Source organism: Bombina bombina, chromosome 1, assembly GCF_027579735.1.
Source record: "Bombina bombina isolate aBomBom1 chromosome 1, aBomBom1.pri, whole genome shotgun sequence".
NCBI lineage: Eukaryota > Metazoa > Chordata > Amphibia > Anura > Bombinatoridae > Bombina > Bombina bombina.
Window position 1 is genome coordinate 1,152,326,932 of NC_069499.1, and position 19,252 is coordinate 1,152,346,183.

The following is a 19,252-nucleotide window of genomic DNA, read 5'->3' on the forward strand; positions in this document are numbered from 1 at the left end:
TGGCCAGAGTGATATTTACCAGTGTTTTAGCCACTGTAAGCTATCATAGCTGGGACCTTATGTTTCTCAGATATCAAGGTATTAGGTTTAGTTCAGCCTACTGATGCAGTTCCAAGTATTGACAGAAAATTTAGTGATTAAAAGGACATGAAAAAGATGATAAATCATCTCTAGTGAATTTTGCATGCTGTATCTTTGCTATATATATATATATGATGAACTCAAATCCAGACCTCCCACCTGTCCCCGATCTTGTAAAATTGTTACAGATTGGTATGTCTGCCCACTGTTCCTTCTGAACCTCCCCCAGTCAGGACAAATATTCTGATTTTTAGTGACTGCTCCTTCTAAGGTCTTGGAGGCTTCCATTTGCTTCCATACTCAATAAACCCATTACCTCCAAATTGACTTAAACCTATACACCTGATTATACCTAAAATAAACACACAGACGTTTTTTGTGGCGAAATATGGAAAGGTCACTTTTATTGAATTTTGCCATTAGTGGCTAGTTAAACTAAGAGCGCAAAATTCGCCAATATCATAACCATTTCAAACTCATTAACAAATTGCGCCAGCATTAAACCACAAACATGAACTTTAGCTCCCACGCATCAAGGGTGGACCACAACCCCCTGTGGCAGGGCAGCAGTCGGGAAAGGAGAACCCACAGCATAGCCTGCCTAGTAATTAAACCACCAGATTACCCCTCTAGGCTGGTGTATGCCGCGGGATCCTCCCACCCCCTCACTGCCCCGCCTACGTGCCAGACCTGAATTTCACCTCCATAAAAGAGCTCACTCTTTCTGCCAATATTAACTTAACTTTTTGTGACCTTTCCTTACCTTCACCAGTTCTTGTAACATCGTCCTGATGTCTGTTAAGAGCTGGTTATTCCCTTCGTCTGTAAGGTGCACCCCATCTCATCTAAACAACTCTTCCTTCTTTGACGCTATCAGAGGATGCTCTAGTACTCTGCCACCTATTTTCCTAACTGTCTTTACTGCTACCTGGTTTACTTTTCTTATCGATCTATAACCTGCTCTTTTTGTATTCGAATTCCTCCAGTAAATTCTAGATTTTATGTTGGACCATACCAATTGCCCATGCTATGTTATGCCACTTCAATATTTCCTTGATTTTCTCTTCTAACTCTCTTAGCGAATAAGCTCCAATGTAATTTCCCCCGAGGTGGATAATTAGCACGTCGGGACAACCCCACCTCTGTCTAGCCTGTTGTAATGTGTGTACCAATTCTCCCCACATCATGCCTCTCTTGCCTATCCATCTTATCCTCGCTTTCTTTGGTAAAAAAAACCTAAGTTCATGTCTTGCAAAGATGCAGCTGCTCTTGCTTGAGCCCAAAACACGTAGGAATGTCCTACGATCCTAACCCTTATCACTCTCCCTGGAATTAAATTTAAATGAACATCATTATTAACACGTCATACACCACCAATCAAACCCCTCCCTTTTCCATTTTATTGCCCCCCTTTTAATCTTATGTATGACTTGTATGCAGCGGATTTCCTTTTCCCCAATTTTTTTATTTGTTCGACCGAACACCCCTTACTCGCTGACGAGGATGCTGCCCCAATTCTAAATGAGTGAGACACAAAATTGGCATCCTCCCATCCTAACTTGAACACCACCATATTTAATACCCTTTTAAACTGGTAAATTGTAACATCTGAGCCGTTTCCATGTCTACAAAATGTACGACCGCTGTCCCTTCTAGCCACTATATATTCTTTACCACATACTACAGGGCACACAGGGTCCTGTGATGCCCGCATGTTAACTCATACTCCCTTACCAGCTGTGTCTGTTTTTGATTTCCTAATAAACACCATTACTGCTTCATCACTTATCCTCACATTGTTTACCTCTAAACCTCCTTTACCATCCTTCTTACTTCTAAGTAACAATTCCCCTATCCGCAAAGCCCAGTGGAATGCAAAAACAAAGGCAGTCTTAAATATCAATGCCTCATCCTGGTTAAACATCTTATAATACCCCTTTCCATCTTAATATGAGGAGAGTCCACGGCTTCATTCCTTACTTGTGGGAATACAGAACCTGGCCACCAGGAGAAGGCAAAGACACCACAGCCAAAGGCTTAAATACCTCCACCCCCTCCCCCAGTCATTCTTTGCCTTTCGTTACAGGAGGATGGCAGAGAAGTGTAGGAAGATTCAGAGTAGTCTCTTATGGAGGGTAGTACTCTTCGCTATGGGACTGGAATTTTAAATAGTCTTGTCAGCCTCTCAGTGAGAGCATTGACAAATGTTAGGGTCTGGAGATGCAGGGAGAGTCTTTATGCAAAACCATCCAGACTCGTATTAACAACTACTAAGCAATCAGTGTTGACGAGCTTCACTGCCTGCTTCTATCACTCAAGTCCATGTCAGGTGCGATGCTACAAGACTGTCAAACTTGAGAGGCTGTGTGTCTGTTCCACAGCGATGATTCCAGTAATATTGTTTCATTTATATCATATGATAACGTAAGAAGACAGGGTCACAGTATGACTCCTTTATCTGTATGGAATCAAGGGTTAATATCTCCGGAAGGGGATTATTGAACAGGGTGGATTTATACCTGATTTGCTTTATTATGTTTTATGCTGCGACATGTGTGAGATGAGGCTCTGGCAGATGTGAGAACATTCAGGTTTTACTTTAGTTTTGGATAAACTGCGCAGCCTGTCAGTTTGGCGTGCTTTTCTTCCTGCAGCAGGGGCAGTCCTGCATGGCACTCCATGTGACCAGGTGTGGCCTCATTGCGGTTTACAGAAGAAGAAGCGGTTTCTCTGTGGAGCCTGGGTCATAGGAGGTGGTGAGTGCCTTGGCCATTGGGGGTATAAAGGTGCCTTTTACTTTTTCTATGGTCCATTTTAAAAGTGCAAGCTATGGAGGACTCTGATGAGTTAGAGGGTACTCCCTCTTTACCCAGATCTAATACCTGCTTTTATTGTGAGGAGGCTACGGTATACTTGCCTGCTCAACTATGTTCCACATGCCTTGATAAAGTGGTTATATCTAAAAAGACTTAGATGTTTAGTACAAATGAGTTGTCCACCTCTGAGGGGTCTCCGTCCCGCAAGGTGCATTCCCTGCAATCATCTCCGATTACACATGCAGCTCCCCACTGCACGACTAATCCTCCTTCGGGAGGGGGCCTCTTCCCACCAGACTTTTCTAAACAGTTGCAAACGGCAGTGTCTGCGGCCTTTAGTGCTTTACCTCGCCCTGCTAAGTGCAAGGTTAAATACTGCTATCCTTTCCAGGGGTCATCTACCAACTTGCTGGATTTATCTGATACTAGATTATCTGCTGATAAAGACGCCTCTGATACTTCAGAGGAGGCTCTTTCTGGGTCTGAATCGTCTGCCTCTAAACCTCCGTCTGCGGAGGAACCAGACGTTAGATTTAGGATAGAGCACTTATGCTTTCTATTAAAAGAATTGTTGGCTACGTTAGAGGTTCTGGAACCTAAGTTGCCAGAGGAACTTTCTATTCCTAAGTTTGATAAGGTTTATAAGGACAGGGTGGTGCCACAAACTTTCCCGGTTCCCGTTAAGATGGCAAATATTATTAAGAATGAATAGGAAAGACTCAGATCTTCTTTTCTTCCCTTCTTCCTTTAAGAAATTGTTCCCGGTTCTGGACTCCTAATTAGAGTTGTGAGGGTCTGTCCCTAGGGTGGATGGAGCTATCTCCACGCTTGCTACGCGCACCACTATCCCGCTTGAGGATAGTTCATTGTTTAAGGAGCCCATGGATAAGAAGCTAGAAACTCTGTTGAGAAAGATGTTTCAGCACACAGGGCTTTTATTTCAGCCTGCAGCAGTGGTTGCTGCGGTGGTTGGAGCCGCTACCTATTGGTGTGACTCTATCGGAGATGATCGAGGTGGAAACTCCCCTAGATGAGATCCAGGAAAGAATTAAGGCCTTGAGGGTAGCTAATTCATTTATTTACGATGCAAACATGCAGATTATTCGCTTGAATGCCAAGACATCAGGCTTTTCTTTTCTGGCCTGTAGGGCTCTGTGGCTGAAGTCTTGGTCTACTAATATGACTTCTAAATCTAGATTGCTTTCCCTTCCTTTTAAGGGGAAGGTTCTTTTCAGTCCAGGACTGGACTCTATCATATCCACGGTCACTGGGGGCAAGGGTACCTTTTTACCGTAGGATAAGAAGAACAAATCTAAAGGACAGGGTCCTAATTTTCATCCCTTTCGTTCGGATAAATCCCAACGCCAGCAGCCCTCCGCGAAGCCGATTCAGTCCAAGGGAACTTGGAAACCATTACAATTTTGGAATGAAGGATCATGTTGGGGACAGACTATCTCTCTGTGTGGAGGCTTGGCTAGGAGACGTGCAAGACCCTTAGGTTCTGGAGGTCATTAGCGTTACAGGATAGGTTTCAAATCTAATCCACCCAGGGGCAGATTCCTCTTATTAAACCTGTCTTCAAGACCAGAAAAATGAGATGCTTTTCTAGGGTGCGTGAGGGATCTCTTCTCCCTAGGAGTGATTGTGCCAGTACCTCTAGCAGAGAGAGGTCTGGGATACTACTCAAACCTTTTTGTGGTCCCAAAGAAGGAGGGTATGTTTCACCCGATTCTAGACCTAAAGTGCTTAAACAAGTTTCTGTCTGTGCCATCGTTCAAGATAGACGATAAGGTCGATTCTGCCCTTAGTTCAAGAGGGACAGTTAATGACTACGATAGACTGGAAGGATGCTTACCTTCATGTGCCAATACACAAGGATCACTTCAAGTTCTTAAGATTCGCTTTTCTGGACCAGCACTTTCAGTTTGTGGCTCTTCAATTTGACCTGGCTACTGCCCCAAGAGTCTTAAGAAGGTTCTAGGGACTCTGCTTGTGGTGGTGAGATCCAGAATATTGCAGTAGCACCATACTTGGATGACATCCTGGTCCAGGCTCCGTCCTGCCGGCTGGCAGAAGACCATTTAAGTGCTCTACTACTTCTTCTTCAATCTCATGGATGAAAGATAAACTTAGGAAAGAGCTCTCTGGTCCCCAGTACCAGAGTTGAATTCCTGGGCACGATAATCGATTCCATATCCATGAAGATATTGCTTACATACCTGAGACGTTGCAAAATTACTTCCAATTGTCTTGCCCTCCAGACCTCCTTAAGACCATCTGTGGCTAGGTGTATGTAGGTAATTGGCCTCAAGGTATCCAGCATAGATGTCATTCCATTTGCCAGGTTCCATCTCAGACCTCTTCAGTTGTGCATGCTAAGGCAATGGAACGGCGATCACACGGATCTATCCCAACAGATTTCTCTGGACAACCGGTCGAGAGAATCGCTCTCTTGGTGGCTCTGTCCAGATCGCCTGTCCAAGGGGACATCCTTCTTGAGACCATCCTGGGAGATTGTGACTACGGACCCACGTTTATCAGGATGGGGAGCTGTTTGGGGTGCCAGGAAAGCACAGGGTCAGTGGACTCGAGAGTAATATTTTCTCCTGATCAACATTTTGGAACTTTGAGGGATTTTCAATACACTGAAGGCTTGGCCTCTTCTTGGTTTGTCCCAGTTTATCAGATTCCAATCAGACAACATTACCTCGGTGGCTTACATCAACAATCAGGGGGGAACAAGAAGCTCCCTAGCCATGAGGGAAGTATCTTGGCTTTTGGAATGGGCAGAGGCCCTCAGCTGCTCGCTGTCAGCGATCCACATTCCGGGTGTGGACAACTGGAAAGCGGACTTTCTCAGCAGACAATTGTTTCATCCGGGGGAATGGTCTCTCCATCCTGAGGTGTTTGCGGAGATTTGCAACAGATGGGGGATGCCGGAGATAGATCTCATGGCATCCAGACTCAATGCCAAGCTACCCAGATACGGGTTGAGGTCCAGGGATCCTCAGGCAGAACTGATAGATACCTTAGCAGTGCCCTGGGGGTTCAACCTAGTTTACAATTTTCCACCGTTACCACTTCTACATAGGGTAGTGGCCTGCATCAAGCAGGAGCAAGCTTAGACTATTCTAATTGTTCCATTGTGGCCTCGAAGGATGTGGTTTGCGGACCTGGTGGGGATGTCGTCATCTCCCCCATGGAGGTTACCTTGTCGCAGGGATCTGCTGGAACAGGGTCCCTTTGTTCATCAAAATCTGGATTCTCTGAGGCTGACTGCGTGGAGATTGAACACCTAGTCCTAGACAAGAGAGGTTTTTCTGAGAAAGTGATTTATACTCTCATTCAAGCTAGAAAGCTGGTCTACCGTCGCATCTATCATAAGGTGTGGAGGACCTACTTATTTTGGTGTGAAGAATATGGATTCCCCTGGCATAAGGTCAAGGTATCCAGGATTTTTTCCTTTCTCCAGGACGGCTTGGGGAAGGGACTTGCCGCTAGTTCCTTACAGGGACAGATTTCGGCATTATATGTGTTATTACACAAGAGGCTCACTGAGATTCCTGATATTCAGTCGTTTGTTCAGGCTCTGTCCAGAATCAGGCTTGTGTTTAGACATTCCGCTTCTCCTTGGAGTTTAAATTTGGTTCTTAAGGATTTGCAGAGGGCTCCGTTTGAGCCCATGCATTCGGTTGACATTAAGCTACTGTCTTGGAAGGTTTTTTTTTCTACTGGCCATTGCTTCGGCATGCAGAGTCTCTGAGATGGCGGCCTTGCAATGTGAGCCACCTTACCTAGTTTTTCATGTTGATAAGGCTGTCCTTCGCCCCTTGGTTGGGTTTCCTCCCTAAGGTTGTGTCTGATCACAACATCAATCAGGAGATCGTGGTTGCTTCATTGTGTCTTAATTCTTCTTTGAAGGAACGATTACTTCATAATTTGGATGTGGTTGGAGCTTTGATATTCTATCTTTAGGCTGTGAAGGATTTTAGACAGACTTCAGTATTGTTTGTTGTCTATTCTGGGAAGTGCAGAGGGCAGAAGGCTTCTGCCACTTCCCTATCTTTTTGGTTGAGGAGCATTATCCGCTTAGCATATGAAACAGCGGGACATAAGCCTCCTCAGAGGATTACGGTTCATTCAACTAGAGCTGTGGCTTCTTCTTGGGCCTTCAAGAACGAGGCCTCTATGGAGCAGATTTGTAGGGCGGCTACCTGGTCCTCCTTACATACTTTTTCAAAGTTTTACAAAGTGTGACGTGTTTGCTAGCAGCTTTTGGGAGAAAGGTTTTGCATGCTGTGGTGCCCTCAGAATAGGGTCTGTCTCTCTTTTTACCCTCCCGTTTTCATTTAGTGTCCTCTAGAGTTTGGGTATATGTTTCCCCCAAGTAAGGAATGAAGCCATGAACTCTCCTCATATTAAGATGGAAAACATAAATTATGCTTACCTGATAATTTCCTTTCCATCTGTATGAGGAGAGTCCACGGCCCCCGCAGGTTTTTCTCAGTTGGGCGGACCAAATATTTTTTGTTCTTCTGGCACCATTTATACCCTCATATTTCTCCTACTGTTCCTTGTTCCCTCGGCAGAATGACTGGGGGATGAGGGGAGTGGGAGAGGTATTTAAGCCTTTGGCTGGGGTGTTTTTGCCTCCTCCTGGTGGCCAGGTTCTGTATTCCCACAAGTCAGGAATGAAGCCGTGGACTCTCCTCATACAGATGGAAAGAAAATTATCAGGTAAGCATAATTTATGTTATCATCTTCAAGAGCTTATCATCTGTTATGGGTTCCCTTTTATCCAATGTTCTTTCTTTGCCTACACCCCAAGCTTTTACCAGCTTCCTGACTATAAATTTATTTGTCCAATCTGCCTCACCGTATAGTTGTGCAAAATAAGATATTACTGCTAGTATTGTGCCTAACTGCCCTCTTTTAACCCCTGATTTTTTCTTTTGCATGATCCATTCCAATTTTTTTCTTTCTACACTGCATTCACTGTCTGATTTAAAAACACGCCATTGCGTTCAATACTTTCTATAAGCTACCCAAGTTCTTGGCACCAGGGATTTTTTTCAATAATTTTTTGATCCCGTCTATCCGTTGCCAATCTGCCAAATAAACATAGGGCAACATTTACCATCCTTTCTGGCATTGGGTGCTAATGACCAAAACTTAGCCCATTTAAAACACGATAGTGCATCGGCTAGTGTGTTCCTATAACCCGGTATATGTTTGGCTTTAAAACAGATGTTATGCTTTAATCACTTTAATATGAAATAATGTGAGTACCTGATTAAAGATGAGGTAAAGATGAAGCTGAAAAATTGTTAATCACATCTACCACACCTTTGTTATCCGACCAGCATATTATCCTTCTATTCACTAACATTTCGCCCCATAGTTCAACAGCCACTACTATTGGAAATAACTCCAATAATACCAAGTTTTTCACCGATTCCTTCTCTTTCCATTGCACTGGCCACTCCCCAGTGCACCACCTACCCTGCAAATACGTACCAAAACCAAAACTACCGGCTGCATCCGTATACAGCTCCATATCCTCCGCCTTTACCACCTCCTCCCATATCCTTATTCCATTAAATTATTTTAAGTATGCTTCCTAGACTCTAAGGTCCTCTCTCATTTCCATTGTTGCTCGGGCTTCTTGGCCCCTTTTGTGCCTATTCCAAGCCTTCTCTTAAAGATTCTACCTATTGGTATTACCTTACATGCAAAGTTCAGTATTCCTCGTAGCCTTTGCATTTCTCTCAATTACATTTTTCTTCTTTTGCTTATGCCCACTATCGCCTGCCTAGCTTTTTCAACTTTGTCTGCTGGTAATTCACATTGTTCTTTTGCAGAATCTATAATTATACCCAGGAAAGCTAGCCTGACCCCTGGTCCCTCCGTCTTTTCCTTTGTACGGGCACCCCTAATTCCACTAACATTTCTATCAGTCCATCTTTCATTTGTCTACATTCTATCGAGCCAGACAGCCCCACCACCATGTAATCATCTGGGTAATGTACCACTGAGTCCTTCCCAAGTCTTTTCACCAACAAACAATGTAGAAATTAACTGAATTTCTCAAATATTGAACATGAGATTGAACACCCCATTGGTAGGCATTTGTCTACATAAAAATAACCATCAAATTTACACCCCATAAGTTTGAAACTCTCTGGATTCAAAGTCAGTAGCCTAAAAGCGGATTCTATATCTATTTTGGCCATCAATGCCCCTTTTCCCGCCTCTCTTACCAGATTTACTGCAGTGTCAAACTACTTGTATTGCACTGCATCGTCCATTTTACATAGTTTATGGATTTACCCTTAGGGACCACCCCAATTGGGAAACCACCATATCTGCAAAAGGTTTGTCCTTAAATGGCCATGCCATCCTTCCCATAGCTACCTCTTTCCCTAATTTTTCCCTTAAAATTTCTGGGAGCTCGCCAGCTGATTTTAAGTTTCTAGCCTTAATTGCCCCTACCACTTGGTGTTTAATTGGTACTGAAAAACCCTTATTTAATCCCTCTATCAACAACTCCCTGTCGCCTTTGTTAGGGTACCATTGCAACTCAGCTGTTATCCTATCTACTTTCAATGGGGTTGTGACCCATTGCCTGACCCCCTCCTGCATTTCCTTGGTTCCCGAAAGGAATGCCTCCCTGCTCCATTACTGCCATTGTTTTTTTCTGCACTCCATGCCCACATGCCCCCCATTACAGTACCTACATACATGCCGATATTTGCATGCAGGGCCCCTGTAACACCTTTTCTCATTAAATGCCCTGCACCCCCTTCCTTCTGGCTTATTGATTTTACTAAAATGTCTACCTACTGTATTCTGATTATCTATTACCTTCATTAGCCTCGTGTACATGTCTAGTATTTTTACTCCAAATTCCTTTCTACCCTTGTCACCTAATTCTAAATGACCCCTTCTAAATTCTGCATCATAATCCTTCCACGCATAACCCCCATATGTTGTATAACACTCCTCTATTAGGTGGATGTATCTCAGCATCCCTTTTATTTTGTCTGGATGCGCTGTGACAAAACACTCGGCATAGGTTAAAATACCCTTTACCAATTCTACAAATATTTGTTTACCTTTCCTACCCTTTGATTTGTCACCTCTAGATTTCACTCAGCGTATATTCAGTATAGCAACACCTCCACCAAAGGGTAACCGCTTCACAGGCGAAAAAACGGTTACCATGGTGATCCATGAGGATCTATGCTTATGACCTTTATGGTACTGTGTAAAATTTCAATACATGTATATAATTTTGGCGTACCTTAACAAAGGGTGTGTACAACACCTATTTCAGAGGGCACCACTATAGTAAAATAGTATCCGGTGTCATGAAATATAATAATACATTTGTAGAATCCATGTACACCCCCATTTACACCCCCATTTAAATCAGGGTACTTCCATTACAAGGTCTACATACTTCCCTTTCTGTGCCCTAATTATCACATTTGCCTTAAGGTGTGTTGTCAAGGGTAATAACAGTGTGCCCGTTACTTCATCATCAGCATTGCCATCCTCTACATCGCTCACTGCGACTTCTCCCACTACAATTCTATCCTCCCCTTTACCTTGGTTAGCGTATATCTTTCTCACTATCTTTAAAATTCTCTTATTGCTCCCACTCAAACCTTTCTCATCCTCAGAGTCTACCTCAGAGGAACTATCAGACATTCGGAAATTTTTACATAGTATTCTCTTACCCTGTTTAGCCTTTTGTGTGCCTCTGCTCTTCGTGGCCGCATCCTCCGCCTGTATTCCTGCTGGTAATTCCTTCCCATATTTTGACGTACTGCTGATGATGTTTGCCCCTTTTCTCTTGTAAGATGCATCGAGTCCACGGATTCATCCATACTTGTGGGATATTCTCCTTCCCTACAGGAAGTGGCAAAGAGAGCACCCACAGCAGAGCTGTCTATATAGCTCCTCCTTTAGCTCCACCCCCCAGTCATTCTCTTTGCCTACTCTAAGTACTAGGAAGGGCAGAGTGAATGTGGTGACAAAAATTTTAGTTTTTATTTTCTCAAGCAAAAGTTTGTTATTTTAAATGGTACCGGTGTGTACTATTTACTCTCTGGCAGAAAAGGGATGAAGATTTCTGCAAGAAGGACGATGATCTTAGCATTTGGTAACTAAGATCCGTTGCTGTTCCCACTGAGGCTGAAGAGTACAGGAAACTTCAGCTGAGGAACGGTTTTGCAGTCTCTACTGCACTGAGGTATGTTCAGTCAATTTTTCTAGAAAGACAGGATATTTCAAGAAAAGGGCTGACGTTATCCCCATGAGGGGAAGGGTAAGCTTTAATCAGACACTTAGGGTAGTATTATAAGCTTGCATAAGGGCTAAGTTACTGCTGATTGACACTTATAGGTTTTAAACAGACGTATTTGGTAGATTTGAGAAAAACGTTTTTTTGGGACTTTTATTTAGGGGTTCATTTGGCTTATATTGGAAGGTTTTTATACCCCATGGCGCATCCAATCATCATGGCTATGTTTTTAACAATTTAAGGTCCCTCAGCCATCGTGTATGAGGTGGGCGGGGCCTAATTTTGCGCCTTAGTTGCGCATTTGTTTTTACTTCTGGATAGAAAGCTTCAACACAGGAGGGTCCTTAAGCAGTTTTGGAGCCAAAATGAAGCATTATTCCCCCAATTTCAACCCCTAAGGGCAGGTAGGCGCCACAGCAGAGCTGTGGGAACGTGCTGACTGTATATTTCCGGATTTTTAGACTTTTGTCAATCCGGTTTGGTAACTAAGAGGTTAATCTCATTCTTACTAGTGGTGCAACCTTACTAAGGCTTGCTACATATGCTGTAAAATATTTGTAACATTTGTGATATTTTTAAGCAGTTTTGCAGAAAGTGTACATGTTTTTTTCTCTTAAAGGCACAGTACCGTTTTTTTGAAAGTGTTGTTTTTCATTGATTAAAGTGTTCTCCAAGCTTGCTTGTTGCATTTCTAGCCTGTTTAACATGTCTGACATCAAGGAAAATCCTTGTTCAATGTGTTTAGAAGCCATTGTGGAACCCCCTCTTAGAATGTGTCCCACTTGCACTGATATGTCTATAAATTATAAAGAGCATATTTTAGCACTTAAAAATGTTGCAATAGATGATTCTCAGACAGAAGGAAATGAGGGTTTAACATCTAGCTCTCCCCAAGTGTCACAACCAGTAAAGCCCGCACAAGTGACGCCAAGTACCTCTAGTTAGTTGAATTAATTTACTTTACAAGACATGGCCACAGTTATGAATAAAACCCTCACAGAGGTTTTCTCTAAACTGCCTGGTTTACAAGGAAAGCGTGACAGCTCTGGGTTAAGAACAAATGCTGAGCCGTCTGACGCTTTGGTAGCCGTATCCGATATACCCTCACAATGTTCTGAGGTGGGGGTAAGGGATTTGTTATCTGAGGGAGAAATTTCTGATTCAGGAAAGACGCTCCCTCAGACAGATTCTGATATGACGGCCTTTAAATTTAAGCTTGAACAACTCCGCTTATTGCTCAGGGAGGTTAGATTAGCGACTCTAGATGATTGTGACTCTCTGTGACCCTATAGTGGTCCCAGAGAAATTGTGTAAAATGGACAAATACTTAGAGGTTCCTGTTTACACTGATGTTTTTCCAGTCCCTAAGAGGATTGCGAATATTGTTACTAAGGAGTGGGATAGACCAGGTATACCGTTCGCTCCCCCTCCTGTTTTTAAGAAAATGTTTCCCATATCTGACACCGTACGGGACTCGTGGCAGACGGTTCCTAAGGTGGAGGGAGCTGTTTCTACTCTCGCTAAGCGTACAACTATACCTATCGAAGACAGTTGTGCTTTCAAAGATCCTATGGATAAAAAATTAGAGGGTCTCCTAAAGAAAATTTTTGTTCATCAAGGTTTTCTTCTCCAACCTATTGCGTGCATTGTTCCTGTAACTACTGCAGCTGCTTTCTGGTTCGAGGCTTTAGAAGAGGCTCTTCAGATGGAGACTCCATTAGAGGATATTATGGATAGAATTAAGGCCCTTAAGTTGGCTAATTCTTTCATTACAGATGCCGCTTTCCAACTGGCTAAAATAGTGGCAAAGAATTCAGGTTTTGCCATTGTAGCACGCAGGGCGTTATGGCTTAAGTCCTGGTCTGCTGATGTGTCATCAAAATTTAAACTTTTGAACATCCCTTTCAAAGGAAAGACCTTATTCGGGCCTGAACTGAAAGAGATTATTTCAGACATCACTGGAGGGAAAGGCCATGCCCTCCCTCAGGATAAAACAAATAAAATGAGGACCAAACAAAATAATTTTCGTTCCTTTCGGAACTTTAAGAGTGGTCCCGCTTCAGCTTCCCCTGCTGCAAAGCAAGAGGGGAATTTTGTCCAATCCAAGTCAGTCTGGAGACCTAACCAGGCTTGGAACAAGGGTAAACAGGCCAAGAAGCCTGCAGCTGCCTCCAAGAAAGCATGATGGGGTAGCCCCCGATCCGGGACCGGATCTAGTAGGGGGCAGACTCTCTCTCTTTGCTCAGGCTTGGGCAAGAGATGTTCACGATTCCTGGGCTTTAGAAATTGTGTCCCAGGGATATGTTCTGGACTTCAAAGACTCCCCCCCCCCCCCAAGGGGGAGATTTTACATTTCTCAATTGTCTGCAAACCAGACAAAGAGAGAGGCATTCTTATGCTGTGTAGAAGACCTACATACCATGGGAGTAATCCACCCAGTTCCAAAGGCGGAAAAAGGGCTAGGGTTTTACTCAAACCTGTTTGTGGTTCCCAAAAAAGAGGGAACTTTCAGACCAATCTTGGATCTCAAAATTATTAACAAATTCCTAAGAGTACCATCATTCAAGATGGAGACTATTCGGACCATTCTACCAATGATCCAGGAGGGTCAATATATGACTACCGTGGACTTACAGGATGCGTATCTACACATCCCTATTCACAGAGATCATCATCAATTCCTCAGATTTGCCTTTCTCGACAGGCATTTCCAGTTCGTGGCCCTTCCCTTCGGGTTGGCCACAGCTCCCAGAATTTTCACAAAAGTGCTAGGGTCCCTTTTGGCGGTGCTAAGGCCGCGGGGCATAGCAGTGGCGCCTTATCTAGACGACATCTTAATTCAGGCGTCAACTTTCCAATTAGCCAAGTCTCACATGGACATCGTGTTGGCTTTTCTGAGATCTCACGGGTGGAAGGTGAACATAAAAAAGAGTTCTCTCTTCGCTCTCACAAGAGTTTCCTTCCTAGGGACTCTGATAGACTTGGTAGAAATGAAAATATTTCTGACGGAGGTCAGAAAATCAAAACTCTTAACCACTTGCCGAGCTCTTCATTCCATTCCTCAGCCATCAGTGGCTCAGTGCATGGAGGTAATCGGACTCATGGTAGCGGCAATGGACATAGTTCCTTTTGCCTGCCTACACCTCAGACCACTGCAACTATGCATGCTCAAACAGTGGAATGGGGATTATGCAGATTTATCTCCTCAAAAAAATCTGGACCAGGAGACCAGAGATTCTCTTCTCTGGTGGTTGTCTCAGGACCACCTGTCTCAGGGAATGTGTTTCCGCAGGCCAGAGTGGCTAATAGTAACGACAGATGCCAGCCTACTAGGCTGGGGTGCAGTCTGGAACTCCCTGAAAGCACAGGGCTTATGGTCTCAGGAGGAAACTCTCCTCCCGATAAACATTCTAGAACTGAGAGCGATATTCAATGCGCTTCAGGCGTGGCCTCAGCTTGCTGCGGCAAAATTCATCAGATTTCAGTCGGACAACATCACGACTGTAGCTTATATCAATCATCAAGGAGGAACACTGAGTTCTCTAGCGATGATGGAGGTGACCAAAATAATCCGATGGGCGGAGGATCACTCTTGCCATCTCTCAGCAATCCATATCCCAGGAGTAGAGAACTGGGAGGCGGATTTCCTAAGTCGTCAGACTTTTCATCCAGGGGAGTGGGAGCTCCATCCGGAGGTATTTGCCCAGCTGACTCAGCTATGGGGCACACCAGAATTGGATCTGATGGCGTCCCGACAGAATGCCAAACTTCCTTGTTACGGGTCCAGGTCCCGGGATCCCCAGGGGGTACTGATAGATGCTCTAGCAGTACCCTGGTCCTTCAGTCTGGCCTATGTATTTCCACCGTTTCCTCTCCTTCCATGTCTGGTTGCCAGAATCAAGCAGGAGAGGGCTTCAGTGATTCTGATAGCACCTGCATGGCCACGCAGGACTTGGTATGCAGACCTAGTGGACATGTCATCAGTTCCACCGTGGTCTCTGCCAATGAGGCAGGACCTTCTAATCCAAGGTCCATTCACGCATACAAATCTAATTTCTCTGTGTCTGACTGCTTGGAGATTGAACACCTGATTCAAGCTAGAAAGCCTGTCACCAGGAACATTTATCATAAGATTTGTGCAAATATTTTTATTGGTGTGAATCCAAGGGTTACTCATGGAGTAAGATTAGGATTCCTAGAATATTGTCTTTTCTCCAAGAAGGATTGGAGAAGGGATTATCAGCTAGTTCGTTAAAAGGACAAATATCTGCTTTGTCTATTCTTTTACACAAACGTCTGGCAGATGTCCCAGACGTTCAAGCATTTAGTCAGGCCTTGGTCAGGATCAAGCCTGTATTTAAACCTGTTGCTCCACCATGGAGCCTAAACTTAGTTCTTAAAGTTCTTCAAGGGGTTCCGTTTGAACCTATGCATTCCATAGATGTTAAGCTTCTATCTTGAAAAGTTTTGTTTTTAGTAGCTATCTCTTCGGCTCGAAGAGTTTCTGAGTTATCTGCTTTACAGTGTGATTCACCTTACCTTGTTTTCCATGCAGATAAGGTGGTTTTGCGTACCAAACCTGGGTTTCTTCCTAAAGTTGTTTCTAATAGGAATATCAATCAGGAGATTGTTATTCCTTCACTGTGTCCTAATCCTTCCTCAAAGAAGGAACGTCTGTTGCACAATCTTGATGTGGTTCGTGCTTTAAAGTTCTACTTACAAGCAACTAAAGATTTCCGTCAAACATCTTCATTGTTTGTTGTTTATTCTGGTAAACGGAGAGGTCAAAAGGCTACGGCTACCTCTCTTTCCTTTTGGCTGAAAAGCATCATCCATTTGGCTTATGAGACTGCTGGACAGCAGCCTCCTGAAAGAATTACTGCTTATTCTACTAGAGCAGTGGCTTCCACATGGGCTTTTAAAAATGAGGCTTCTGTTGAACAGATTTGTAAGGCGGCGACTTGGTCTTCGCTTCATACTTTTTCCAAATTTTCCAAATTCTATACTTTTGCTTCTTCGGAGGCTATTTTTGGGAGAAAGGTTCTACAAGCAGTGGTGCTTTCCGTTTAAGGTCCCTGTCTTGTCCCTCCCTTCATCCGTGTCCTAAAGCTTTTGTATTGGTATCCCACAAGTATGGATGAATCCGTGGACTCGATACATCTTACAAGAGAAAACATAATTTATGCTTACCTGATAAATTTATTTCTCTTGTGATGTATCGAGTCCACGGCCCGCCCTGTTTATTAAGACAGGCAGTATATTTTTATTTAAAAAACTTCAGTCACCACTGCACCCTATAGTTTCTCCTTTTTCTTCCTAGCCTTCGGTCGAATGACTGGGGGGTGGAGCTAAGGGAGGAGCTATATAGACAGCTCTGCTGTGGGTGCTCTCTTTGCCACTTCCTGTAGGGAAGGAGAATATCCCACAAGTATGGATGAATCCGTGGACTCGATACATCACAAGAGAAATAAATTTATCAGGTAAGCATAAATTATGTTTTTCTGTATTCAGTCCAGCCATGACTCCTGCCTCCTGGACCAGCCTCCTCTCCTGCTCCATTTGCTCATTGGTTGTCTGCAATGGATTAATGTTATTGTTAATAACCCTCTCCTTGTGCAACATTCTCTGAGGCTCTTGCACCCTCTGCTGCACTCTTGTAGCCCTCCCACTACCGCCCCCCCTTCTGCCTCCCTGACCTGACCAGTGTTGCCTCGCAAAGTTTCTATCATCCTATACATGTTCCGATCTACATCCCTAATCACCTTGGCCCTGCCCTCCTCCAACTGCCTTACCCTCTTCTACGGCCTATCTACTTCCATAGTACCCCTTCCATAAACCTCTTTTTTTTGCATGTCCTAATTCTGTGCAACACAACCAATTACAGACTCCACCTACAGCAAACCTGTAGCCTCACACTAACCAGTGAGGTTCCGCTTCCCAAATACCATTAGGCTTAAGGTTGCTAATTTTTTGAAAATAAGGGATATTGACTACCCTCCTCCACCCCCCCCTCGCATGCAAATGTTCTGATTGAGTTTTTTTTTTATTTTAAACATAGTAATTTTTAAATTGATAGCTGCTTCAAATGAATATAAAGTTGCAGCAGTGGAGGCATTCCCCCTAATTTCCAGGGTGCTCAACAGCAAGTAAATAATCCCAATGATAAGAAGGCACTCTCCGGATTTGATTCAAGATATTATCTGTTAATCAACGTGATTAAAGGATAATATTTTGAATCAAATCTGGAGAGTGTTTTATATATATATATATATATATATACACTGTATATAATGTTGTTAAAGGACGGAGATCTGGCGCTGTGTTCATAAAACTTCTATATTATAAAACGTATTAAAGGTTATGTGTGCAAAAGATAGGGACACAACATGATTGCAGCCTAATCTCAGAGTAACTGGTATACACTACCCTAAAAAACATATGGGAGGAAGCAGTGAGTAGGTGCAAGGTTATCCCAATGCTTTTATAAATAGTCTCTAAATATGCGGGATAATGTGAAATAGTTCAAAGTAGTGCATTATTCTTGAGAACCACATTAGAGATTACATCTCCTCTGAACAATATTGGTCAATCAGGTTGTGTATCCAATTATAGATCTTAGCCTATACAACGGGCTCTCACATTGATGTACCCAAATATAGGATTACCGGTCACTCACAGAACCCCAAAGCCATTATATCTGTATGTCAGTAATTGCACGCCGGAAACCCAAAGTGATGTCACCATGACTACCGGGAGCGCACACATGTCACGCTCGCCACAATACCGCACTATACCCACATCACTAATAAGCAGAGAGAATCTCGCTGTCCACTATATATGTCAGGCCAGTGTTTGTTTTCTTCTGTGCGTAACCGGCCAATGATTTATCAGTGTGGAGACACACACCGCCGGTCCACCAATCATACGCATTGTTGACTCGCTGCTATGGTAACGCATCACTAACCAAGTCTATAATCAACGGATGCCCACCAGATGTGTTTACCGAGGCCCTTGTAGTGCATTGCTGCTTCAAAGCTTTGCAGGGGTTAACACATAGTTAGAGCATGTTGTTATTATTATAGTATTGCTTGCATGTAACGCATTTGAGGATTTTCTTTTTGCACCTTTATACAGCATCCCTTTAAATTGATATGCCCCTTTGGTGTACAGTGGTGAAACCAGAATAATCGCAGGCTGGCTGTGACATTAATTTAGTAAATGTATGTACATCATAATCTATAAACTATGCTATGCATGATCCATTATCAGTGTTTTATTTTTTTCAAATCAGGTGAGGAATGCTATATGTAACCGGACTATCCAAATCACAGGGATCCCAGATATTACAGAGCCAGACAACCTGCAGGATCATCTACAAATGCACTTCCAAAAAGAGTCCAATGGTGGAGGAGAAGTGTTGGCCATCGAATATGTCCCAGACGGAAAACGTGCTGTAGCAATTTTTGAAGATGATTGAAAATTTAAATTTATATATATATATATATATATATATATATATATATATATACAGTATATGTGTGTGTGAAAAACACATTATTTGTGGTGATGGGTGTGTGTTTATTAATCACCAGCACAAATATGCATTTAAATGGACAGTAAACTTAAAGTTAAATTCCCTGTAAAATGTTAATAAAGGAAAATATATTCATGATTTATTTGACATGCTTTTTGTTAAACACATCTGAAAAGTGTGCTTTTTTCCACTCCCTCCATCTTACTTATGGTGAAATGTAGTTGGTAATATTCTACACAGTCATTGGTTAGATCTCATTTTCATCTGTTCCTAAGCAAAGGATACCAGGAACATTAATTCCACCAGGCTATTCTGAAGTGCTCTTGATTTGCAAAACGTAAAATGTGCTAAAAAACTGACAGTGTTAAATGATTTTTATAATTATTTGTTATGCTAATATTTTGCAATGCAGTGCTTATTTGATGCTCTATGATAAATGACTAAAATGTCTGTTTATGAATCATTAAAGTATAAAAAAAAAAAATTAAAAGCTAGATGTTACTGTTCCCAATG

At 43.0% G+C, this 19,252-nt stretch overlaps 1 protein-coding gene across 4 annotated transcripts in view; it reads left to right on the forward strand.

The window, feature by feature from the left end:
• The window catches only part of IFI35 (interferon induced protein 35), a 202,666-nt gene extending 183,789 nt beyond the window's left edge, over window positions 1-18,877 (forward strand). For all 4 annotated transcript variants that reach the window (XM_053699580.1, XM_053699583.1, XM_053699579.1 and 1 more), the window contains one exon: window positions 18,497-18,877. In XM_053699580.1, the coding sequence (XP_053555555.1) occupies window positions 18,497-18,682 (186 nt within the window). In that variant the 3' untranslated portion in view covers window positions 18,683-18,877. The remainder of the gene's footprint in view (window positions 1-18,496) is intronic.
• Window positions 18,878-19,252: the final 375 nt, after the last annotated feature.